General features: G+C 44.6%; 1 protein-coding gene across 1 annotated transcript in view; it reads left to right on the top strand.

Moving 5' to 3' along the window:
• LOC307198491 (uncharacterized protein) overlaps nucleotides 1-25404 on the top strand; it is a gene marked incomplete at its 3' end in the record, with an annotated part of 332027 nt that extends 306623 nt beyond the window's left edge. The window contains exon 3 of the mRNA XM_079945461.1: nucleotides 25261-25404. Within this exon, the coding sequence (XP_079801587.1) occupies nucleotides 25261-25404 (144 nt within the window). The remainder of the gene's footprint in view (nucleotides 1-25260) is intronic.
• Nucleotides 25405-26993: the final 1589 nt, after the last annotated feature.

Consider the following 26993-nt stretch of genomic DNA (forward strand, 5'->3'; position numbering starts at 1 on the left):
ACAGACTGGAAGAAAATATTTGCAAATTGTATATCTGATAAAGGACTTGTATCCAGAATTTATAAAAAACTCTCAAAACTGAATAATAAAACATGTAATAAAACAATGATAAAATATTTTGACAGAGACTTCTCCAAGTTAGGTATGAATGGCAAATTATCACATGAAAAGGTTTTCAGCATCATCAATTATTAGGGAAATACAAATTAAAACCACCATGTAATACCACTCTACATCTAGTAGGATGACTAAAATTAAAAACACTGACCACACCAAGTGTTGACAAGGATGGGGAGAACCTGGAATTCTCATATGCTCCTGGGGGCGGTGTCATAGGATGTAACCACTTTGGAAAACAGTTTGGAAGTTTCTTAATTAAACATACACCTACCATGTGATCTAGCCATTCCACTCCTAGGTACTTACCCAAGAGAAAGGAAAGCATATCTCAAAGACATATGCATGAATGTTCATGACGATTTTATTTGTAATCACCAAAACCTGGAAACAACCCAAATGTCTGTCAAAAGGTGGGGGAGAAGAAACGTTTGTGGCACATGCATCTAATGCAATACTATTGTGCAGTAAAAAGGAATGAACTATTTATACGAGCAGTGACATGGATGAGTCTGAAAAGCTTTGTGCTGAGTGAAGGACACCAGATGAAAAAGACTCCTTACTATATGATCCCATTTATATGAATTCTAAAAAATGCAAACTAATCTGTAGGGACAGAAAGCAGATCACTGGTTGCCCAGGGTGGGGGGTGGGAAAGGGTGGGAGGGAGGGATTACAACAGGGCGCAAGGAAACTTTTGGGGCTGATGAATATGGCACGGTCTTGAATGTGGTGATGCTTTCAAGGATATATATATATATATATATATCTTTCCAAGTTGTACACTTGAATACTAAATTAAGCCCTCTGTCAGTGAAAACACCGATTCTTACCTGATATCAGGGATCAGGTGAGAATCAGCCAGGAAGAAGGTGGAGGTGCCACATGGGTGCTTTTGCCAGATGAAATGCCCTCCACATTGTACATCTTCTCTTTGCTGTTTCTGAAAATTGTCTCTTATTGATAGCAAATCGAGGGTGATTTCATTTACAACGGATTCTGAAAGAGCTCTGTGCTGGTCTCAAAGCATTGATATGTAGATCCTCTCCTGAAAAGGGAGATGCTCTTGAAGGAACCCAGCATTCGAGGATTAATTTGAATGTGTTTGCTTTCTCCTCTGTCTGCACATCGTGGGTGGGTTGTCCCTGGGGTGGCCATAAGCAAGTGGAGAAATTGTTGAGAAGGAACTGAAATGCGATCAGTGTTTGGGAGAGCCAGGAGCCCCATCTTTCCAGCCCCTAACATCTCTACTCATTGTCACATTCTCTGAGCTTGACCATTTGACCTTTCTGGGGTAGACTCTGCCCTCTCTGCTGGTAACCTGGTTTGCTTATGGTCACCCCCATAACCACGGTCTGATGGGTAATACTGATCAGAAGGAAATTTTACTGTATCAGAATTTAGATAATAGGTGTAAGAAATATCTCTTGTAGGTGGTTCTATCCCTGAGAAAACCATAATTCAAAAAGAGTAATGTACCACAGTGTTCACTGCAGCATTATTTACAATAGCCAGGACACGGAAGCAACCTAAGTGTCCATCAACAGATGAATGGATAAAGAAGATGTGGCACATATATATGGAATATTACTCAGCCATAAAAAGAAACGAAATTGAGTTATTTGTAGTGAGGTGGATGGACCTAGAGTCTGTCATACAGAGTGAAGTAAGAAAGAGAAAAACAAATACCGTATGCTAACACATATATATGGAATCTAAAAAAAATAAAAAGGTTCTGAAGAACCTAGGGGTAGGACAGGAATAAAGATGCAAACGTAGAGAATGGACTTGAGGACACGGGGAGAGGGAAGGGTAAGCTGGGACGAAGTGAGAGAGTGGCATTGACATATATACACTACCAAATGTAAAATAGATAGCTAGTGGGAAGCAGCCGCATAGCACAGGGAGATCAGCTGAGTGCTTTGTGACCACCTAGAGGGATGGGATGGGGGGGTGGGAGGAAGACGCCAGAGGGAGGGTATATGGGGATATATGTAGACGTATAGCTGATTCACTTTGTTATACAGCAGAAACTAACACGACATTGTAAAGCAATATACTCCAATAAAGATGTTAAAAAAATAAAAATAAAAAAATGAAGTAAAAAAAAATAAAGTTACACTTACTGGTTATGAATACTTGGAAATACTTTGGTAGAAGAGGTGACTTAGCTGGCAAGATGCTTAGAGATGCAGAAGTGATAACTGGAAGATGATACAGTCAGTTCTGCTGTCACGTGACATGTGTGCTCCTAAAAGTCATTGTGCTGTATAGAGTTGCACAGTAGAACTGTGTTGAAGCACATCGTTCAAAAACTTTGTCAGTGAGACATTAAAAAAGGTGGAAACCTAATAAAAACAGTAGCACAGTTTTATACATGTTAAATGGTTAAGAAGTATACATAGACTACAATAAGTATCACACTTTACCTTGAAAAAAGATGTGCAGTTTTGTTGGAAGTGGGCATTGGAAGCAGTGTAGTTTGCAAGTTACTGATGGTGAAAGCACGGTTGTCTGAAATTGGAGGCAATGTTGTAACCCAGGTGTGGATAGGTGTGGCTCCTAACACAGGCAGTGAACTGAGGTAGCTCCTTCATGTTTGAGTTTGTGTGTGTGTGTGTAAGTGTGTGTGCACATACCTGTGTTTTGCATACTTCCAAGTGCCTCAGTTCAGCTGATTACAGCTTTCTACGTTTACCTCGTGTTTCTCTCACAGACAAAATCATGCATGAGCAAATGCAAAATATGTGTTATGCTCAAATTGTTCCCTAATGGATCAGTTGCATTGGAACAAATTCACATTTTCAAAACAAGCGTTATTGCAGACCTCACTGTGTCACGGTGAGGGAGGGGCTGTGTGCAGGAGCATTTGAAAGGAGTGTTGGCAGAGACCAGTGACTGAGTTTACATGGGAAAGGCTTGAGGGTAGGACTGAGCCTTAAGATCTCAAGAGCACTGAATTGTGGCATCTGCCCTTCGTTTTGCTGTTCATAAGCCGAGAGTCTGTGAGCCATGCTTCCTTGTCTGCCCTGCCAGTGTTGCTACATGGGAGGGGCCAGAAGGGGCAGCTCATTCTTCTGGTAGCTACCGTGAGTTGACCTGATGTTATTCCCAGACGTTATTTTAGACTGGTATCATTTAAAAAATGTTGAAGTCACTGACCTACTATTGCCAAACGAATAAAAAAAATTATTGATACATTGAGCACCAACTGTGTACCAGGTACCATTCTAGGCACTTTGAATACATTAACAAATAAAGCAGACAAAAATTTCTATCCCTGTGGAGTTCATATTCTGGTAGGACAGTCAGATAAATGATGTTTTGTGTTTCCCAATGAAGACATAAATATTTAAAAATTATCAGTAACGGGACTTACCTGGTGGTCCAGTGGTTAAGATTTTGCCTTCCAATGCTGGGGGTGTGGGTTTGATCCCTGGTTGGGAGCTAAGATCCCACATGCCTCGTGGCCGAAATACCAAAACATAAAACAGAAGCAATATTGTAACAAATTCAATAAAGAATTTAAAAATGGTCCACATCAAAAAAATCTTAAACAAAATTATCAATAACAATAAAAATGCATCCCTTCATTACAAAAAAAATAGGGAACTTTATTTTCAAAGGGCTTAGTTACACCGAATGCATGAGGCTGACATTATTTCAGAATAAACGGCTGGTCCTTCCAGAAAATGTTACATCCATGTATAGGCTCTTGGACACCACAGCTGCAGAGCAAGGAATGGTTAGGCCATGAGAAGGACCCCAGTGGGTATCTTGTTTCTGGCCTGTGGCCTCAGAACTAAACTATATTAAAAGCTCAGAGAGCTGATGTGGGCCATCAGTTGTGGAAACACCCCTGGGTTAAAGTACATTCCTAAATACCCACCCCCGGTCCTTACTTGCTGGGCACTTTCTCTTGCCAACCTTGCCTAACTTTCCCCTCTGAACTCTTGAATGCTGAAAGTGGCTTCCCTTCTGGTTTTGGGTAAGCAACTGCCTCTGGAGCTTTAACTCCATCTCAAAGGCAAGTGACTTTCTCCAACAAGCACTTTCCTTCCCCATGCTGAAAATTCAACAACAGCTATTTTGTGGACATGGTGCAGAGATGTAGTTCCCTTGAACAGTGTTCATCTTAAGAGTGGATGTTTATGGTCCCAGATTGTGCTGGGCCAGCCTGACAACCAAATCTTGGAAGATAGAAGTGCCCACGTTTCTTTAATAAATTTATTTTGGGGTGTCCATCTTTTAACTCTTAGTTTTATTTTTTTCTCATTGAGAGATAATTGACATGTAATTTACTATTTTGTGTGTTTGTGACCTGTGGGCTTTCTAAAGCTCAGGCATAGTGTAGGAGCCCCTCTTGCCTGGGTCTGTGGGGAATACTGCCCACCCCTTCACCAGCTGCCCCCATCTCCCTCACTGTGGATGTGGTGGTTTCAATTCAATGGACAGAATAGAATTAATAGAAAGGAGTTTGAAAGTTAGTGTAATTCTGGAGCTTGTTGCCTATTTACATAGGTCTCTCTGGGGTTGGGCTTGCCCTGGGACATGCTGTCCATGACAGGGGGTTTCATTTGCTGGCCAATAAAATCTCCTCCAATTCTGTTGGTAAAATGATATATCTAATTTACAATTTCAGGAGCTCATGGAGAGGGGTATGGCTTGGAGATGGGTCTTGGATAGAACAGTATGTAGAACAATGCTGGGCATATGGGTGCTGGATGCTGGCTGGCTGGCTGGATGGATGGATGGATGATGGGTAAATGAGGAAAATAAGTAAATCTCCAGAAATACTTTGGATCTGAGATTTTATTACTATTTAAACAATAGAGGGTACAGAGGGATCCCCAAAGTGTCTTTATAAAGACATTTTATGCCTCAGAATATTGGTTGGAGGGGAACAATGGTTTGTAGTTAAGAAAGTGCTGGCTTAGTAATATGGGAGTGAACACGTAGGATATAGATGAAGAGCCACCCTGAAGGTACTACTGGCTTCTGTTGGGTCCTTCCTTTTTTTGTGTTGGGCACATTGGTAATGAATCCATACAGCAGGACCCATAGCATGAAATCAGCCCAGCTCAGTGGAAGTACATATAGGATGGGGTTGAGGAAAGCCCCCCTTAAATGCACAATGTGACCCCTGGTAGATGGAGATCTTACCCTTGAGTCAACTTCATCCCCCTTCTGTAGCCAAGAGGCTGGTGGTGGCCAAGGCAAGCTGATCCCCGTGGTTTGAGACTTGCGTTGGAGGCAGAGGGCTGTATACAAATGATACATGGAGGGGTCTCAAGTTTTTATAACAAAATTATTTTATAACATTGTACCTTTTCAGTGCAGTGGAGGCAGGCTCCTAGTTGTAGCTCTTTTTGAAGTAACAGTTGAGGATTGGGAAGCTTTTGACCAAGTGTATTCCTTAGAAAGACCCCCTCCTTCTATTCTGCTCCTATGATTTATGCCTAAGCCAGAGTTTTAGAATTTATATCAGGGAAGAATGAACACATGTTAGTTAAAGAACACATTTCCCTCTTGTGGTTGTGTTGGTAGAGTCTGCAGAGGGTCCTCATCATATTAATGCAGGGTTTGTTTTGCCTGAAGAATAATTCCAAGCCTGCCATCTACAGAGAGTGTTATCAAAGGGATCACAGTGTAAACGGTGACATTCGTGACTGGCTGCGGTGGGGGCTTGCCCACCCTCCCTGGTAGCTGCTGAAATTGAGCTGTCAGACAAGGAAGATGAAATGCTACTTTGTTCTATGGCTTCAGCTCCCAGCGGCAACGTTTCCAGGTCATTTGACATTAGTTCAGAGAATGGGAAACTATTTATCTTTTTTTCCCCTTTTTTTCTAAAGCTTAAAAAAATGTTTTCTGCTTGTTAGTAAGTAGGAAGTGACAGCTTTCCAGGTTGGCTGCCTGCATATTTGAAGGGAGACATTTACCGGGGCGGCTGGTGGTGCTGGGAGAGGATGCCAGCCCCGCCCCTCCTGGGCTTACGTTCCAAGCCTCAGTGTTCAACCACCTCACATACTGATAATCTTAAAGCAATGTTTCCCGAAGAGTGTTCCTTGGGACATTAGTTGCACAAGATGTTCCAAGGAAAGAAAAATGTCATGGTAAAGAAATGTTCTGTGGCCAAATGAGTTTGAGACACACTGCATACTATATTTATCCCCCTCCTGTTGACACACAACTCATATTATCAATAGTATTTGAAGTCTCTGAGGATTCCTACAGGCAAGAAACTTGTTAGGCTTTGTTTAAGCTGGAATTTCCCAAATTTATCTGAATTTTTGAAATTTTCTAAAAGAATTTTGAGTTTCTGTCATGTGTCTGGCACAGATATTATAATGGTAAGGAAGGCAGATGGGCCTTTTTGGCCTCATGGAGCTTAGAGATAGATAACAAACTGGTAAACAAACAAGACAATGAACAGTTATGCATTGTGGTACCTGAAATGAATGAATAAGTGGGGTACTGCAGTAAGGAATAGTGGGAGGGCTGGATCTGGTGGAGGACAGGGAGGGACGCTCCAATAAGGCAACTTTTAGTTGATAACCAAAGCATGAGAAGGAGACTGCCTATGACATATAGGAGAAAGATTGATGGGGAAGAATGTGCAAAGGCCCTGAGGTATCACACACTCTTGATCTAAGAAATGCCATTTGAAGATCTATAGCCTTTGTAAACTACCCTGTGACCAGAGAAGCTCTTAAGATCTTTATAAAGGGACTGGTACAATATACACAACCGGAGTGGAATTGGTCCCCTCCCTTCCCTTGTCCCCGAGATTCTGAACATGGCCATTGAGAAAGGCCTTGCTCTTGGGCAAGCTCCATGGCTCTTATCCTGCATCATCTTAGGCTCACTTAGCAGTGTGTGGGGTGGGACTCTGAGACTGTTGTCCCCCTTGGAGTGGAAAGGGTCAGTCTTTGTAGCTCTCTGGCCAAAGTCCCCAGTTCACACAAGCCATATAATTTATACTCCATTTGAGGTGCAGTAATGAGAGTGCAAAGGTATTAGACTTCTAGAGAGGAGTTCTGAAACATCAGTATATGAAAGAGACACCTGGAGAATTTGTTACAATGCACAGTCCACGGGCCTACCCTCCTCAGACCTACCTAGGATGCTTTGCACACCTGGGCCCAAGACTTACTGATTAGGCTCACAGCGTTCTGGTCCCTATTCTGGTTCTGGGATGTTTAGGCACAGTTTGAATATTTTTTGATTTATAAACTCCATTAGGTGCATCTTAAGGGCCATAGTAAACTTTGATTTAGAAGCCATTCCGTTTGTAATCTAGTACGGCTTTGATCCTCAAATCTGAAATATGGCAGCTGGTGGGATAATAAATCAGGAAACAGGCTTATTTGTGTAGTCTTAAAACAAGAAAAACAAAGCCACAGAGTTTCTGCAGGTAAATGAAACACACAGAGAGGTCCCAGCAGGGTCGGGGCTTGGTCATTTGGGGCAGGGAAGGGTGGTCTACACATTGTTCTTTGAACCTGATCTGATTCTTTGTTTTAAAGGGACCCTTCCACCTGTGATCTCCCTTCTCCTGGAAGTTGCTCTATCAGTCTTCTACTTCTTTTTTCCTCTTGGTATATAAATAAACTACGGACTTTCTCATCCTAGGAAGGAAAATTCCCCCTTGACTTTGAATCTCGTTCTTACTACTCACCACGCTGTCTTGCACAACTCCAGACCTCTTCAGCAGTGATTCATCCTCTTATATTGCTGTTAGCAGGAAGCCCAGCTCCCTGATATGCCTCTGTGTAGACTAGCCCTGCCTGCCTCTCCCAGCTCGCATCTTCCCTGAACTTTCATTCTGCCCGTTCCCCACTTGTGCCTTTCTTAACAGGATCTATTTGTGTCTGGATGACCGTGTTTGTTGATTGTCTGCCTCTCCCTGCCTAGAATGAAAGGCTAGTGAATTTGGGAATCTTATCTGTCTTGTTCCCTGATCTATTCCAAGCATCTAAAACAGTACTTATGTAAATGGATGATAAATATTTATTATTTAAATGAATACATTCATTCTCTTTCTTCTGGGTATTTGCATAGGCTGTTTCATTGGCCTAACAATCTCTCTTCTCTTATCCCCTCCAGATGCACACTTTGCCTGCTAACTCTTCCTTATCCTTAAATTCTCAATTCATAGGTCACTTATTCCAGGAGGCATATGCCACTTCCTCCAGGAAGTATATGCCACTTCCTCCAAGTCACCATGTGACTTCCCAAGTTTGAGATGGGTTTCTCCTGTGTCTCCCACAGTACTTATTACACTATTTACAATTGACTGTTCATATGTTTTATTCCTCTGTAGACTGTAAGCTTCAGGAGCACAGGGTCCCTGGATTCTTGTATACCTTTGACTCTTAAGCTCCCTGCCATAAGGTCTAATATAGTGCCTGTACTTGGTAGGTGTGCAATTAATATTGATTGAATAGTGATTTTTAACCCTCTCTTTTCTCTCATTTTTATCCAAACATCTCAAGAGTGGTCTATACTCAATGTCTTTTTTTTTTTTTTTTTGCGGTACGCGAGCCTCTCACTGCTGTGGCCTCTCCCGTTGCGGAGCACAGGCTCCGGATGCGCAGGCTCAGCGGCCCAGCCGCTCCGTGGCATGTGGGATCGTCCCAGACTGGGGCATGAACCCGTGTCCCCTGCATCGGCAGGCGGACTCCCAACCACTGCGCCACCAGGGAAGCCCTCAATGTCTTCTTTTATCTCAGTCTACTGCAAGTTGACTGTTGGGCCTGTCATTGGACTTCTCTGGGAGAGATGCCTGTGGATTCTATGCTGCCAAACTCATTAGATACCCTCCAGCCCTAACCTTATTTGTCCTCCCTGTGGCACTTCATACCGCCAGCCAGTCCTCCTTGACACTCTGTCTATGATGGCAACCATGGTGTCCAGGTCTTGCAACATGGAGGGGCGTGCCGGGGCGTTTTGGCTAGCAGAGAACAGGAGATTTCGTTGGCTACTGGCAAACCCCTGTAGCGTGAGAATGGGTAATGCTGAGACCTAACTTCCTGCAAAGAATCGGAATTTCCTCAAGGTTTTATTACAATTTTGGGGTCTGTAAATTCCCACATTCCTTCTACCAATTCTGTCCTCTCCTCAATACAAAACTGTGACCATTCTTAGGGCTGGAAGGGTGGGAAAATGCATGGAAGCAGCTTGCTACCTATGTCTCTGGAGGTGGGGGGCTGGGGGGCTTTCACATGAACATTTCCAAGAGATCATAAGCATTCTCCTCTGTGGCCCGTGGTCAAAACTCAGAGATTCTTAATTCTGTATTTTGAATACCCCATGGTGGGAAACAGACATTTTCCTCCTTTCATGCCTTATAGACATTTCTGGAAGCAGGTCTGTTTAACAGAAGTATTCTAACTCAATTAGCTGGGAAGAAAAAGTACAAAAGAAAGCCATTGTGTAAATGTCAGGCCTTGTGGGACACCAGGGAAAGGGTGACAGTATAAGCTTTTGAATGTGTTTCCAATTCTATTTTCATATTAGGCCTTTGTGTGATGACTATTACCAATAATATGCCTTAATGCCCTTTGCCCTTGGGATGCTCTGGGTTCCCTTTTCTCTAGGAGGGTCCCAGGTCCTCTATACTGGAGAGTCTTCTCCCTTCTTTTAGGGTGGGAGGGTCACTTGTTCTACCTTAATATGTATTTCAATAGAAATTACTTGAGGACCATGGCCTTAGTTTTTTTACAACTTAAGTTTAGGGTTATGACCCTGGAATTTATGAGAATTTTTTTCCCCCCAGTGTATCATATCTATTGAGTCCACCCCATATTATTCTTTCCAGGACTTCATTCTCCTTGTCACTTGTTCATTCACTAGTTAATGTGTTCACTCATCCAATATGGTGCTGTGGCTGTGAGGACACAGAGAAGATGATCTTTTATTGGCTGTCTTTTATTTCCAGGGTGAGAAGCTTTGAAATCCCCAGCACTAATTTTGTCTCTAGCTCGAAGGCAGAGTTCTTCCTGAGCTCATGGCGAGGTTAGAATGACTTCTTATCATTCAGGAGAAAGAAAGATTTGATGGAACAGATTTATTTCTGTTCCATCCAAGCTTATTTCCGAGGACACCATCCATGGCAAAGTGTGGTAATTGGGGATCTGCAGTGATATGTCAAGTTGGATCGGAGCCTCCAGCAATTTTACTTAGAGTCTGTGAAGGCTGCCTTTTTCCTAGATACTGGAACTGCCAGGGTCAGGACTCAATGAAAGAACCTCTTGGTCTTGTCACCTTTGGTTATGCATTGGATCAAGGCTGTGATGGTCGATTCTGGTGCCAGGAGCTACTATTAAACACCCGGAGTGTACAGAGCAATTTTTCAGGGTCAGGAGGAGAAGAAGCGGAGAGAACTGGGGGAGGAAAGAAAACTTCAGGGGGAATTTTTCTTAGAATCAGAGGATCAGACATTCTGGCACCACTGGGCTCTTTTCCTGGGGCGGATAACAAGGTCCTCAAGCTTGCAAGGGCTGGGGAACCTGCCTTTGTGTTCTGGGTGCAAGACAACTGATCTAGTGGACCGCAGGCCGCATTCCACTGCTCCCGGTATGCTTGCCTCTCTATAGATTTTTGTTTCTTGAATAACATTTTTATTGAGATATAACTCATATGCCATACAATTCACCCATTTAAGGAGTACAATTCAGTGGTTTCCAGGATGTGCAGCCATACTCACAGTAAGTTTTAAAACATTTCCATCACCCCCAACATCCTCATACTCATTAGCACTCACCTCCCACTTCCCATCCCCCTCCCCATCCCCCAGCAACCACTCATCTGCTTTCTGTCTCTTACCACAATTTATAAATGTACATTTACATGTGTGTGTGTGTGTGTACTGTCTCTCACTGCCAATAGACTGTGAGCTCCACGTGGGTAGGAGCCACATCTGTTTTATCCACCACTCCAAGCACACAGTACACATTTGTTGAAAATAATAGAGAAAGGAGTTTCTCCTCCCCCCTCCCCACAACTATAATGCGTCACCTTCTCCACTTGATTATGCTTCTCTCTGGATTAAATTTTCATTTCCTCCCACTGAATCTGTCCTTCTGGCTCTCTTCTTGGATTATTGCATTTCTTCAGTCTAATAAGAAATGATAATAATAGCTTTTATTTGCATAACGTGTCTGTGTTTTTTCTACCTTTATTGAAATATAATTGACATGTAACATTGTATAAGTTTAAGGTGTACAAGGTAATGATTTGATATATGTATATATTGCAAAATGACTATCACCACAATGAGGTTAACATCTATAATCACCACATTTTTGTGTGTGTGTGTGTGTAGTGAGGACTTTAAAAATCTACTCTCAGCAACTTCCAAATGTATTACAGTTCATTGCTGTTTGCTGTAGCCACCATGCTGTTCACTACATTCCCAGAACTGTTCATCTTATAACTGCAAGTTTATGCCTTTGACCACCTTCACCCATTCCCCCCACCCTGTGTTTGTTCCCGGGTATGTACAGATATTTCTATTCAATTGTATGGGCTTTCTCTTCTGATTTCTTCCTCTTCGCTAAGGAAATGAATCCTTCTTTTGGGTTTATTCCCTCCTTTCTGTGTCATGTGAGGCCATCTGTGGCGTTGCCAAAAGCAAAAGGTGCAGTCCCAACTGCCTGTCACTTAAAGAATAGACTGATCATTTACAACCCCAAGAAGACTTGTTATGGGGTGAAAACCATACATTTTGGACAAAGGGCCAACTGTCCAATAAATTTTGGGAATCCATCCCAGTGTTCTTGCTTCTCTAGCTGGTGCACAATCAGTCGTCCTGGTCATCTCACCTCCTAAACAAAGAATTGGAGACAGGTGTCTTGCTGGTGAGATGCCATTGCATCAGACCTTGACCTTGGCAGCCACGACCAGTTTCTTATATGGATTGGTTTTGTAGCTTCTGCAGATTGAAGGATGGCACTTGAAATAGTTCAGTCACCCAGACCCAACAGTTGCTCTGCCCATCATCAGTAAGCAGGAGGCAGGGTTGATGTCAGGAAAAGGTATCTGGGGTTCGTTACTGTGGCTGCAACCTTAGGGAGACACTGGGTGAGAAAGATGACACAGATCAACCGAATAAACAGGGCTCAGAGCAAACAAGAACTGCCTCTTCCTTGTCCTTTGCTGAGCTACCTCCAAGGCATTCTGGGGTTCAGAAGGAAAAGTGGTACGTGTGTGTGTGTGTGTGTGTGTGTGTGTGTGTGTGTGTGTGAGAGAGAGAGAGAGAGAGAGAGAGAGAGAGAGAGAGAGAGAGAGAGAGAGAGAGTCACTCTGCATTAGAATTTGGAGGTCAATTTTCCTCTTTTTTGATGACAACCTATGGAATCTCATCTGTAAGGAGCTCTAAGATATTTTCCAATAGCCAGTCTGTTTAGGCTGGCGCCACGTGGAAATGAGATCTCGGAGAGGCGCCTGGGGGTGGGAGTCTCCACCCAGCCAAGCCTGGTCTTGCTCCGCCCGGTCACTCTCAGTTTTTATGCTGAGGTTAATGTGTGAACCTGTTTAGACTGGCTTAGGGCAGCTCTCCAGTTGCCTTCCCCGCACCAGGAAGATAGACAATAGACAAATAATCAAACACAAAAATATCCATTTGCAAAAGGTGGTACAGTATGTAAAGTGTGTCATGGCATTTACTTTAGATGGAGTGGTTAAAAATAAAAATTTTGGAGTTGGAGTTCAATACGTGCTGACCCACTCCTTCTGGTTATTACATTTTGCTTCTGGCTGATTTCCTGGTATTGGCTGATGTTTTTTCGTAATGTGTCCCATTTCCTAGAGATTGCAGGAAAACAAGAGTAAAACAAAAATCAACCGCAATATGGAGAAACCGCCTGAATAGCTTTAGAATGCTTTGAAACTGTTTATTTTTTGTTGTGTATTAGACAGGGAGACACTCACAAATGAGCCACAAGACAATTCACCTGCAGACACTCCACATCGACTCAGTCCCTTCTTGTGTATTTAATCAAATAGCAGCATAATAAATAAGCAGCGATTCATTTGGACACCAAATACCAAGTTGTTCTCCTAAGTGACCTGGATTGATTTTCATGTGTCGCAATTCATCAGAAGGAAGTGGCTTCACAGCTGGGAGTCCAAACACTCTAACACATTTCTGGTCTCACTTTCACTTTAATGGGCAAAAGACATTTGGTTTTCTGCCTTAGATGGTAAGCCTCACAATTAGTGAGACTGGAAATGCCAAACAAAGGCCCTCAGATGGATGGGCTTTCCTAGAACAGAAAGGCCTTGGGAGCAGCTGGGGGAAACCAGATGGAGATTGTACTTGGGAGAGGAAGGATGGGCCGTCTAGCTATATCCCACATCCTGTGGCCTCATGGACATATGGGCGTGCATGGCCCCAGGGCTGCATCACTTTGGAGTAGTTGTGAGTTATACCACACTTGTCCGAGTAAATGCTGATGTCAATAGCTAACATATATCGAGTCTTTATGATGCAACAAGCATCCTTCTAAGTGTATTACAAATGCTAACTCATTTAATCTTTACAACCACCCCACGAGGCAGGTAGCACTATAGGTTCCACTTTGTAGAGCAGGAAAATGGGGCATCCAGAGGGAAAGTAACCTGCCCAGGGTCCCAGAGTGAGGTGGTGGTGGATCAGGTCTTCAATACTAGGCTTTCTGGAAAGAATGGGGCTAATTTCTATGTCTGTACATGGACAGGAATCCAACTCAAATGGTAGTAGTGGAATATTCAGATTAACAGCAAAAGGGCCTTGTGGTTGGAAGGGCTCTTTCTACGTTTAGGTGAAATCACCATCTAAACCACCATCATTATCTCCACCACCACTTATTGTCTCTGTATTTTGTTGGTAAATTCGTTGTCACTGTTGGTGGAGATGGGACAGGTAGCAGAGCAAAGTTTGTGGAGATAAGCACACAGTACTTTGGAATATAAGAGTTAGGTACATAGTAATGTAGGGATGGGTGATTGTTGTCACTTTGTCAGTTTTTGTCATCAGTAGTGAGCTGGCATAGTTTGGATAAATTCTGTGGTTTCCTGCAGTTCCTTTTCTGCCCACTGTCAGTGTGGGTATGTCCTCTCCTGTGCTTTCTCTCTCATCATACTCTCCTCATGTCCTCAGCTTTGCTCAGTGATGGCCTTAAGAACCCATGTTTTTCTTTTTTTAATTTATTTTTGTTGAAGCATAGTTGAATTACAATGTTGTGTTAATTACTACTGTACAGCAAAGTGACTCAGTTATACATATAAATATATATATTCTTTTTTATATTCTTTTCCATTATGGTTTATCACAGGATATTGAATATAAAAGAACTCATGTTTTGAAGTCAATATCTAAGATGTTTGATTTTTCACTCATCCTGCCAAATAACTGGGTTGGAAAGTCGTGGCACCTCTTCTTCATGTGTCCTCGTGAGGGGTTGAAACCTCTCTCCTGACTCAAGGCATTAGTCAGGGAAGGTAGACTATCTCTTAAGGGTTGACTGCCCCAATGTGGGTGTCCTCGGAGTTAAGTGAATAGGCTTTGAAAACAGACACATTTTTGAAACCTGGTTCTGACTATGTCTCACCTTGGGCAGGTCACCTATATCAGCTGATTTTCTGATTACCTCTCTGTAAAATGGAAGGAATGATATTCTCTTCAGAAACTTTTGGTAAGGAGTAATGATAAGAGTTAATGTTCCTTTTGAGCACCCCCTATATTTTGGCCACTGTGCTAGGAACTTAAATTTACCATCTCATTGGATACTCAGAACAGCTCCATGAGGCAGGGACTTTATCATTCCCATTTCACAGATGAGGAAACTGAGGCTTAGAGGGATGAAATAAAATGCCCAAAGTCAATGAAATGGTGGGACCTGGAACCTGTATGACTCCAGAGCCATTTCTCTTAACCTCTCAGCGTGACAGAATGGGTCAAGTATTCAATGACTCCCCTTTTTCCTTTCCTCATGACGCTATGATCTTTATTTTGGGCATCCTGTGTGGGAATGAGAAATAAGGATTATTTTTCTCCTCTTTCTTTCTTGATGTGGTTCTGTCTGTTTGGGGTTCATCCTGTTCTGTCTCCTACATAAGAGGATCCTAGTAAAAGAACAGGACATTATGTCAGTCATATTGAAGATATCATAAAGATTAAAAACCCGGAGTGATGGCAACTCGACAGTTAAGGGAGAATTTCCACATTAGGACTGGGGTTTAAACTTTATCAGCCTTTTCATAGCACCAACACGTGGTGACATTCACAGAGGAGCATTTTATAGGGCATAGAAACCCAACACATGGTGAGGCACCTGGGTGTGTCCTCCTGACCTGCCGAACACAGGACCAGGCCTCAGAGCCTCTCATGGCTGCTCCTGTATCTGCTCCCTCTTTTTTCCTTCTAACCCGAAGTGTCACACACAGCTGGGTTTGCATACAGCATACAATATTGGTTTGAACCAGAAGGTCTGGTTTCTAACTCTGACTTTATCGCTTCCTCACCATGTGCTCGAACCTCCATTTCCTCATCTGTAAAATGGGGATAAAACTGTTGTCGTGAGGTTTCAATGTGAATTAGTACGTCAAGTCCTTAGAATAGTTCCCAGTCCCTGGTGAGTCTTCAATAAATGTCAGCCATTTGACCATTCTGAGTGCTTAATCACCAGTCAGGCCAGGTTAGCCCCCATGGGCAGACTAATGTTGGACATCAAAAGCATTACCTGTATTATGCTTATTAAATATCTTGGAGACCTTAAAAAAAAAATAAGACAGTGAGTTCAGAACTCTAAGAGTCAGAGATCAGCCAAGGGTGTTTTCTTCTTTGTGGCCCAATGATGAAGCGACTCATCTTCTACTTTTCATAAGTAAGGTGTGGACCCTTTCTTATTTCTAATAGGAATATTACAAGTCACACCGTATGCGTCTCTCATGGTGCAGAGCAAGCCTTTGCTTCACATCTCAGATGTGTGCCCTTTCCCTTGTGGAACTTAAGTAAATGGTTTCTTGGGAATAGAAGGGTTTAATCCAGGTGGTTCCGTGGACTCCCAGGAATCTTTCACCAAGTCCATCCTGTATCAAAGGATGGAGACTCTAACGTGGCTCAGAAGCTCCCCAGGCCTTCTGGGAAGGCCCCAGTCATTTATTTGTTCTTTCACATCTTTTGACAAAATTTATTGCATGGATACTATGTTCACAGTGCTCTTCTGGGCAGCGGGGACACAGCAGTGGACGAGACCGACAAAAATCTCTGACCTCATAGACCTTATATTCTTGGCAGGATTTCTCAGTCTTGGCACTATTAACATTTGGGGCCAGATGATGTCTCATTATGGGAGGCGGTCCTGTGCTTTGTAGGGTGTTTAGCAGCATTCTTGGTCTCTACCCACTAGAGGCCAGTAGCATCCCCTCCCACTGTTGTGACAAGCAGAATCTCTCCAGGCCATGCCACGTGGCCCCTGGGGGGCCAACCGCCCATGGCTGGGAGTCATTTTTCTATGGGGAAGGAGATGATGACCTGTAAAACAGCATCATGGAGAACAACTAACAGGGAGAAGGGGGGCGCCAGGGGAGGGGTTGGCTATTCTACAGAAGGTACAAAGCAAAGCCCACTGAGATGACATCTGAGCCAAGATGTAAAGAGGTGAGGGAGCCAGCCCTGTGAACATCCAGGAAAGGGCACCAGGGGGATCAGGCCAGACGGGTAACAGTGGTAGGAGCTAGGGGAAGATGGCCGCTGAAGGCTCTTCCTCTGAGGGAGGTAGGAGGTGCTGAAGGCTATAAGCAGAAGAGCAGCATGACCTGGCTTTTTTTTTTTTTTAATTTATTTTATTTACTTATTTTTGGCTGCGTTGGGTCTTTGTTGCTGTGCGCGGGCTTTCTCTAGTTGCGGCGCACAGGCTTCTCATTGCGGTGGCTTCTCTTGTTGCGGAGCACGGGCTCTAGGCATGTGGGCTTCAGTAGTTGTGGCTCACGGGCTCAGTAGTTGTGGCTCGCTGGCTCTAGAGCGCAGGCTCAGTAGTTGTGGTGCACGGGCTTAGTTGCTCCGCAGCATGTAGAATCTTCCCGGGCCAGGGATCGAACCCGTGCCCCCTGCATTGGCAGGCGGATTCTTAACTACTGCGCCACCAGGGAAGTCCTTTTTTTTCCTTTGGCCACACCACCAAACTTCCCTGACCAGGGATCGAACCCGTGACCCCTGCAGCAGAAGCGTGGAGTCTTAACCACTGGACCACAAGGGAAGTCAACCTGACTTGTTTTTATGAAGGATGCTCTGGCCGTACAGGGCAAGGGCAGGCCCAGGGAGGATATTGAGGAGGCTGCTGTAATGATGGTGGTCCAGACCAGGGTGGTGGAGATGGAGATAGTGAGACTCTGGTTGTTGGCTGTGTTCTAAGGGTGAGGCTGGGAGGATCTACTGATGGATCAGAGGTACAGTGGGAGGGGAAGAGAAGTATCGGGGATGATGCTGAGGCATCTGGAGTGAGCAGTGGAAGAAAGGCGTGTCAGAGTTCCCCCGGCAGCTGTTGGAAATGCTGGTCCTTGTCCCCAGCCTCGGGTGGGGTGGTGAAGGTCATAAAAGTGGTTCCTCTTCAGTTTTCTCATCACTGCTTTGGCCTGAGCTGTTCCACAACCCCTCCCCTACCTGCATCATAATCATTTTTAGGTGCTCTTAAATAATGCAGATTCCTGAGCCCCACCCAAATATACTGAATTAGAATTACTAGGGGTGGAGCCTGGGAAACTGCATTTCAGTATATGCTCCAGATGATTTGGACATGGCTTGTTCTGAGAGCTCCAGCCCCAGGGCATGCACCAGGAATAGATCGCAGCTTCCTGTAGCAGAGGCTTCCTTTGCCTGGCTGTCTCCCTGGTCCCAAATCTTGGCCCCTATATTTATCCTTCCCTGCCCCCTCCCAAGGCTCCTCTGTATGGAACAGGCCTGTCCTGTACCACATCCTGTTTATCTTTCAGCTTCTTCATTTTGCCCACCTGATGCCGTTCTTTCTGATGAGGTCTTCAGGTTTTCAGATTTTATTTTGGGTGGAAGGCTGACAACAGAGTTATAATCTTAGAACGGTAGAATTTCACACCTGCAAGGGACCTGTGAGGGCATCACAATCGTTTCATTTTCTTCCAGGTGAGGAGACTAAGGTTCAGAAGGAGAAATAAGTTTGTGCAGTTTGACCCAACAAGTAATGCTGCTAGCTGCTCTCGCTTGGAAAACATAAGATTCAACCGTGTTGCATCAGAATCTTTCCCTTTGCAGCCCCTGAGAAGGTTTTTCATCCCCTCACAAGCCTGTCCTGCCGTCTCAATTGCTGTTTTTGTTTTTAACTTAAGAAAATGATTACATATTTTGAGTGGCGTGTCAGCACTTTTCTAATTCCTCCATATTACAGTCTCCGAACCCTCTGAACTCTGGAAAATCAGGAAATTGGGGAAACTTTTAGGAGAATCGGAGGCTGTAAGTAAATTCTTGAAATTCATGATTTTGCTTGTTTTGCATTTTGCAAGAAAATATTGTCTCCAGAAGGGGAGGCTTCACAAAGCCAGACCTGAGCTGTAAAGACGGTGGGAGCCCAACTGCCCTGCAGAGAGCCTGGTTTTTCCAATCCTGCTGCTTGATAAATACTGTGCTAAATGGCTTTGGCCCCATCCCCCTGACTAACCAGATAACAAATGGATACTTTAATAACTTTGTGATAATAAGGGTCATTCACCTTGTGGTACAACCACCTCTGCTGAGGGATTTCACATTGGGGTTATTTTATTATCATGGAAGTGTATTTGCTTTATAAAAGGGACTTACTTCATCACAATTATGAAGCTTCCTTTACCTAAGAACATCCTAAATTGCTCTCTCTGAATAGGCTGTTTCTTAATTTTAATTCTGAGAAGTTGGATATTGAGGAATGGGTGAAATAAAGGAAAAGTAAGTCACCGTCATCATTACCGTCAACATCATCATCACCATTATATCATCACTTTCATCATCGTTGTCATTATTGTCACCTCTGTCATAGTCATTTTCATCGTCATCCCCATTACTGTTGTCATCATTACCATCATTTTCATCATCATCATCCTTATCAGTACAGCCACCGTTTATTGGTAACTTGTCCTTCATGTGTTCTAGCTCAGATGATCATCCTAACAGCTCTATATCAGGCAGGTACCACTTTTCTCTTTTCATGGATGATACACCTAGAGCTCAGAAGAGTCAACCTCCTTGTCCAAAGCCTCTCTGGAAAATGGCAATTTCTGGCACCACATTCCCTGGCACCTACTCTTACCTGATGGGTGTGGAACACACGTCCCATTCCAACTAAGGTTGGAGTCACCTGTCTCAGAGGTAAAACTTCCAGAGGCACATGGAGTAGTCAGAAGTGCCACATGGTGTAGACCATGGGCCCCCAACCCCCGGGCCACAGACTGGCACCGGTTCATGGCCTGTTAGGAACCGGGCCACACAGCAGGAGGTGAGCAGAGGGCAAGCGAGCAAAGCTTCATTTGTATTTACAGCCACTCCCCATTGCTCGCATTACTGCCTGAGCTCTGCCTCCTGTCAGCATTATGGTGAGTTGTATAATTATTTCATTATATATTACAATGTAATAATATTAGAAATAAAGTGCACAATAAATGTAATGCGCTTGAATCATCCCGAAACCACCCCCCACCCTGGGTCCGTGGAAAAATTGTCTTCCATGAGACCGGTCCCTGGTGCCAAAATGGTTGGGGACCGCTGGTATACACCTAACCAGTAAATAATCAACTAACCTCGACTGACCTAATTGGGCTGATCACCTCTCTGTCAAAATAGGAAGAAGTGCTAACTCCGTCTCTACTTGGAATGCGATGTAACCTCTTCTTGAGCTGGAATTACCACCCAGAGAATCTGGTGCCAAGATACCCAATTTCCCCTCATTTTTAATAATAGCATCAAAAACTGGCATTATATGAAGTTTGTAGTAAATGGATCACCAGTGTTTGCACTTTGAAGTGAGGTCGTCTGCTCATCTGGGCTGGGGCTACTGGGGTTGGAAGCTTTGCAGCCATTTCTTCTCTTGACAGAGTCCTGTCAAGATGGACTTCATGTTCCTTCTTCCTCTTTTCCTTTGTTCCCTCCCTGCTTATCTTTCTGTTGAGTCCAAAGTCCATATCAATCAAGAAAATAGTTTAAAAAATCGAAGCAAATAGCCTCCACCCACCCACCCAAGAGAGGAACTAAAAAATTTTTTTCCATTTGTCAGTACTGCAAGTTGGTTAACTGGGTACTGATAATTTTCCAGATGAATCCAGAAAGATGTGCATCCTGGCCCCTTTCTCCCAAAGATCCAGATGACATTTTTGCATTAACAGGAACTAGGAGAAGGGCCAACATCAATTTTAGGTTGGTTCTGGAGATACTGCAAACATGTTGACTCATTTGTCTCTTTGGTCCTTTTGCTTCTCCATTATGGGGAGTTTCCATCAAAGCCCATTTCTTAAAGGCGCACCTTCTGGGTTGATATGTCAGGAGCTGCCCTGTTGATAAAGAAAGTGAGGTGCAAATGCAGGTATCCTGGGGAATAAGGAGCTGCAGTGTCTGAGTGCCAGAGAACTAAATAAATACAGGGAAGGGATATTTCAGAGCTGTTATTGATTGGATGCCGAGGAGTTATTAAGTTCTAAGAATGGCTTATTACACCACTTGGGCCAAGATTAAAGAGGAGTTAAGCCATGGATATCCATCGGGAACCGTATCTACAGTTCAGAGCCCTCTGCTGAAGCCCCTTCCCTCCTGACCTGTGTCTCCTCCCCCCCATCCCCCGCTTTCCCCGTCCCCTCACCTCCAGGTTGTCTGATATAAGACACTGTCAGGACCTTTTCCAAGTTGGTCTATCTCTCTCAATTGAACACCCCTAGGAGCCCCATGTGGGATGTCTTTATCGAATCACACATTTCTCCAACTTAACGAAAACCATTTTCCAAGAGGAAAGAGCAGTGTAATTATTTCATGGGGATCTGAAAACAGGCAGACTTGGGATGTCAGGAGCATCCTATTAGGCTGATTGGCTCTGTAACAGCTTCCACTCTGGGTAGCTAAATCAGGGGTTTCCTTCACATTGGGGGTGTTAGGGAGGCACGGACCTGTCTTGGGGGTAGGCTCAACCCAGCATTGTGAGGTCAAAACAGTGTGGGGCTTCAACAGCTAAAATTGAGTGGGAACAGTGGTGCCTTATCTGTATAATTAGCATTCATGTGCTCTTTTTCCATCCTCATTCCCAGTGAATTATCTGATGTCAGTCCCTTGCAACATAGAACATTCCCCATAAATAATTTTAATGACTTCTATTACTACAGGTTTGCAAACCTGTAGTAATAGAAGTCATTAAAACTTCTAATGGGGCCAGGTGTGGTCTGGGGCCAGGTGTGGGGGCCAGGTGTGGTCTGGACTTCATCGTTTTTCAGATTTTAGAAAGGCTCTGAGGTGCCTATGCTACACATTACATCACACCTCCAGTGGTGCCTGGGGCAGCACTTCATAACCAAACACATGAATATTTCTGCAAATAAGCCAATATTCACACTAAGAGGGATAAATAAATATCATTAGGCTGATGAATGGCTATTCTTTAGGTCATAAACAGTCCAGTTGAATATTGGAGATTTCTTTTGGTTCAATCTAATATAAAGCGTCTCATGTTAAGTCAGGGGAGATTTCCCACCAGATGAATCTAAGTCAGTTTTAAGAAGAAAAGCTTCTGTTTGCAAAGAGGTTTTGGGTTTTGGAAATTTCTGATGAATGACCTGGGTTTTTACTTACTTGCCCTCGTTTGTCAGAAGGAACACTGGCCTCTGTTCTTCTGGGTAACCAAATTTTACTTGTTGGAGGGTGTGTGTGTGTGTGTGTGTGTGTGTGTGTGTGTGTGTGTGTGTGTGTGTGTGTGTGTGTGTAAGTGTAAGTATAAATGTAAGTGTAAGAGAGGGAGGGTGGGAGAGAGAGAGAGAGATCTGTTTCCCTCATCCTTCCTGCATCTCAAGAAGGACCTTGGATCCCAAACCCTGCTAGGAAAACCCTATCCATGGTCTGACATTTAGAAGTTTATTGACTGGAATGAAAGAATTGTCAATTTCAAAACATGAAAAGCCATTGGGAGATCAGGTGCTTTCTGCAAACATTCCTGCACAGTGACTCATGGAATGAAAAAAAAGAAAAAAAAAAGCTGCCTTGTTTTATTAATTTAGTTCTGACAGCTATTAGTTCTGAGGCCTTCAAGGTTCTCAGCAGATATTAAAGAATCCTCAGGAACCCCTCTGTGAAATACCAATAATGAACCATGTAGGAAGCAGGAAGCGGAGGTTAAATGAAGATTAAAACACCCCCCGGGGACCAGGTTGTTTCCGCCCACTCAACCCCAGAGGTCCTGGTGCACAGAGGCTGCACATCCCTAATTCTGCAGCGAGGTCAAAATGGAACCCAGCATCTTCTCCCCAACTTGCACTTCCACGGGGGTCTCTCAGCTCAGGGAGCAGCACAGATGGCTGCCCAGGTGCTTATACAGAAACCCTGGAATCATCCTTTCCTCTCCTCCCTCACTCCCACACCCCTTAAATTCTCCTGTCCTAGGAAATCCACCCCCAAACACATTCCCCTCCACCTCCCTCTTCTGTCCACTTTCCCAGCATCTTGGATTCTTGGATTCTCCTGCAGCCTCCTCCTGCTTCCTTCCTGTCCATTCCTGCACCCCCTTACATCCAGAGCAGTCTTTTCAAACACACCTGACCTTGCCCAAACACCTGCTGCTATCTGAGAATGGTTGAAGTTCTTAGCATGGCCTTCCAGACCCCAAATTTCCTGTCCTGCCCACTCCAGTGATACTAGTTTGGCTTATAAAGTGCCAGCCTCGGGTCTTTGCTGAGGCTGACCCCTCTGCCAGGATCGCGTCCACCAACTCCTGTCATTCTTCGGATCTTTATGCACCAGGGAGATCTCATAGCATCCTGGACTTTTCCTTTCATGGCTTTTCTCACACCTCTCACTACCCAATTACTTCTGTAATTCCCCACTTAACATCTCCCACAACAGACTCTAAGCCCAGACAGGGCAGGGACCCCGCCTGTCTCCTCTGCAGCAGTCTCCCCAAGTCTACTGCAGTGATGGTGCAGGTCTAGCCACAGGTGGGTGGGTGAGGGTTGTGCCTGGAGGGGCAGTTAATGCAGTCTTGCTTTTCTGGGTTCACGTGAGCACTGGCTGATTGGATTCCATTCTGATCTGGGAGCAGCTGCGGAGACTGATTGGTGATGGAGCTTGTGGGAAAACATCCCCAGCTGCATGGGTCTCAGCTTCGCCTGGCACCGCTTCCCTGGGATAAGTGCCGACTGAGCTTGTGGATCTTCTCAAGGACTGGGAGAAGTGGCTCCCTCCCCTCCCCGCCCGCCGTCCCCCGGGGGGAGGTACAGACTTTTCACTTCATCACCCGGGTGACTTGGATGCTGCCCATGCCAGGCTGCCAGCAAGGCGGGCATTAGACCAAGGCCAGGGCTGCTCGGCTGGGTTGCCTCCTCCAGCTGGTCCTGCTTCAACACTCATCATTCTCCCTGGGAGGTGCTGAGCCTCCAAACATCTGCTTTATGTGGGCTTTGAGCTCCCCACCATGCCATCTTTGGGGAGTGGATGTAAATGTTACCTTTTGTGGTATCTGGTGCTGCCCTGGCTTTGCTCGTGGGCAGTGCCTCCAGATCCTATTGCCTGTAGGATGGGGGACTCCTACAGTCAGGTTTAATTAAAGGCAAACTGATGGGATTCCAGCCAAGGGCAACCCAGGGGCAGGAATCTGTTCAGCAGATGACCTTACATTTATGTCATAACCCGTCTTAATGATCCCATTCTTCAATGGCGAGGCGAGCCTGGAACCATATACTCAGAGGCAGGCACCTCCCTGCCACTTCCCAGTCTTACCAGGTGGGGATAGGGAGGTTGTGAGAACAGGCCAGAGCTCTCCTGGGACAGACCAAGCAAGGGGCATTTCCTTCATCTTGACTGCTCCGAGCAGGAAGTCTTCAGGCTGTGAAAATTCAAGGAATGTTGGTGTGGGCAGGCCTGGGATGTGTTCTTAATGAGATGGAAAGGGTTGTCTGTCTTCCTGGGTGAGTGCAAGTACCCAAGTTAAGGGCCCTCAGAGGCTGTACTTGACTGGATCCAGAGGAGGACGGGGAAGGGCTGCCCTGGACTCATGTTTGCATTTTTCTGACAAAAATGAAAATAGTAGCTAAAGCATGAGGCTGCTTAAAAATGCTGCCAGTTCAGACTGAGCACTTTTCATGTGCTAGGGACCATGCTAGGTTCCACAAGGAACCTAAATATGGCTAAGACCCAGGCCATACCTTGAGGAGGTTGCACTCATTAGGGAGAATAAACCATTTACATGATTAAATACACTCAGCACATATGTAGTGATACCTTCTATGTGCCAGTGGGGACTTCACTGGGGGTAGAAAAAGCAGCATCCATGGGACACAGATGGGGTACAGTTCTTGGGGGAGACAGTTATCCACATAATTATGCAGATGATGCAGATTAGTAATCTCAAGCTTTAGGAAGTGCCATAATGTACATGATGCTGCAAGGGTGTGTCACAGGAGTTTCTCACCTGGTGTGGCATATCACGGAAAGCTTCCTGGAGGAGGTGATGTTTGGACTGTGGCCTAAAGGATATGTAGAGTTCAACAGCAGAACCAAACTAGCTTTCCAAGCAGGGATGACAGCAGGTGTAGCTGGAGCTCAGAGAGTGAGAGGGTCAAGAGTGGAGGAAGAGGGTGAAGAAGAGAGCTGGGGGCAGACCATACACAAGGCCTTGTTGCCCCAGGTAGGGCGTGTGGACTTGACCCAGGAACAGGGAGAAGCAGCCAGAGGTAGGAGCGATGTGAGCTTTAGGAAAGGAGGTGACGATGCTCTAATGTAGACAAGAAAGTGTAGTTGAAAGCAAAACTGAGACACTCATTTGGGGTTTGTGCACAAGGCAACGATTACATTTAAGCAGCAGTTGTTGCGAACAGAAGGTGGCTTCTAATTGCAGTTGTTCGGCGTGGAATCCACATTCAAACTTGCAATTATTTCACTGTTAAAAGAGCTGACAGTTCCCTCTTCTGCAGGAAGGCAGTCCCAAGGGAATCCTAATCCCAGGGATTTGGCTTTCCCGTGGCCCCCTGGGTACCAGACCACACTTGCACGAAGTTGTTCCTGTTGGCTGGCGACGGAGACAGATGCACGTAGGCCACGGGGTAGAGATGGGCTGAGGAGGGGGAAGGGCCATCTTAGCAAGGACTCTGGATGCATTCAGAGCAGCTGAGTGAAAGGAGGCAATGACACAGCTTAGTAAAATCAGTGTCTCTCATTCCACACAGCATTGACTGGAGCCAGCAGAAAGTATTGACGTTACCACTTATTGAGGTTTCAATGTGCTATTAGGGTCCCCACCCCCTTAAAAATGAGGACACCAAGACAGACAGGTTAAACAACCCTCTCTGGTCACATGTCAAAGTGAGAGTAGAGCTGGAATTTGAACCCAGCCTTATCAGGGCCTGAAGCACACTGTCTTAACCTCTATGCTGTGCAGTGTCCCAGGAGGGGCTGGGAACTTCCCAGAAGAGGCAGTCGCCAGTTAAGCCCCAAGTGCCTACTGAGTGATGCAAAGGAAAGAAGAGTGATATAGTCAGACAGACTCTATCCCTTATCAGCTTAGTGCCAATGTAGCCAAGCAAACGCTTGGGCAACTTGCTTACCCTCTCTGAGTCTTGTTTGTAAGATGAGCTTATATCAGTGATAATATTGATAGTCACATTTGTGAGCATGTGCCAGGCTCTTTTCTCAGACCTTTACACATAGTAACTCATTTAGCCTTGCATTGGCCCTCTAGGGAAGGTGCTACTATGATCTCCTTTATATCAGAGGAGGAAACCAAGGCACAGAGAGGTACTATAACATGCCCAAGATCACACAGCTAAGGAGAGGTCCACTTTGGCTCTCATAGGTTGTTCTAGAGATCAAATGATATGATTTATGCAAAGTTCTTGCTGCAGGACGCCACACACACAGCAAAAGCCAATACATATGTTAGGGACATCCATGAATGTTATTTAGCTCTCCCGGGCCTCAGTTTCCTCTCTGTGAAATGGGGATGATAACAGCTATGATTTATTGGGCTTTTTTTTTTTGAAAAAAATGGGAAATTTAATAAAATAAACAAACATAAATTGACAGTACACTTCCCCCTCTTAATCGGAGCTGTATACAAAGAATAGGTAATTCCCTAAGTAGTATGATTTATAGTGTTTTAAAAAGATTGTATTGGGCTTTTATGATCATCTCATTGAATAGTCTCCTGTGATGAAAGCTGTTATCCCATCCTACAGATGGGAAAGCTGAGGTTTAGGGAAATGGAGAGAGCTGTTCAAGGTCATGCATCTACTAAAAGACAGAGCAGGTTGCTTGAATGAGAGCCCACGCTCTTTCTTAACTTCTGTAATGTAGCGATTCACTGGCTGGTGCCCTCTTCCTTCTCAGGGGCTTGCTTCCAGGTTTGGCCCAGAGATCTCAGGCTGCCTCAGGCATCTCTGGTTCCCCTGAGTCCGGTCCACATCCCTCTAATCAGCCTGCCCAGTGCTCTGTGCTCCAAATGTCCCATTTCTGCAGAAATGGCCCATGATGTCATGTGGGTTACTGACAACGTCTCTCTCAGGAACCCTGAAGAAATCCTGGGCAGATTGGATAAAAAGCCCTTGTCAGACATCCTAATTTTAGTGTTCTCCCTAGTGATTCCATTCAGGAAGTATTTATTTAACGCTTCACTTGTTTTGCCATTCTCCCTGACTTCATTTTGCAAAAG

The sequence above is a fragment of the Stenella coeruleoalba genome, assembly GCF_951394435.1.
Source record: "Stenella coeruleoalba genome assembly, chromosome: 15".
Classification (NCBI taxonomy): Eukaryota; Metazoa; Chordata; class Mammalia; order Artiodactyla; family Delphinidae; genus Stenella; species Stenella coeruleoalba.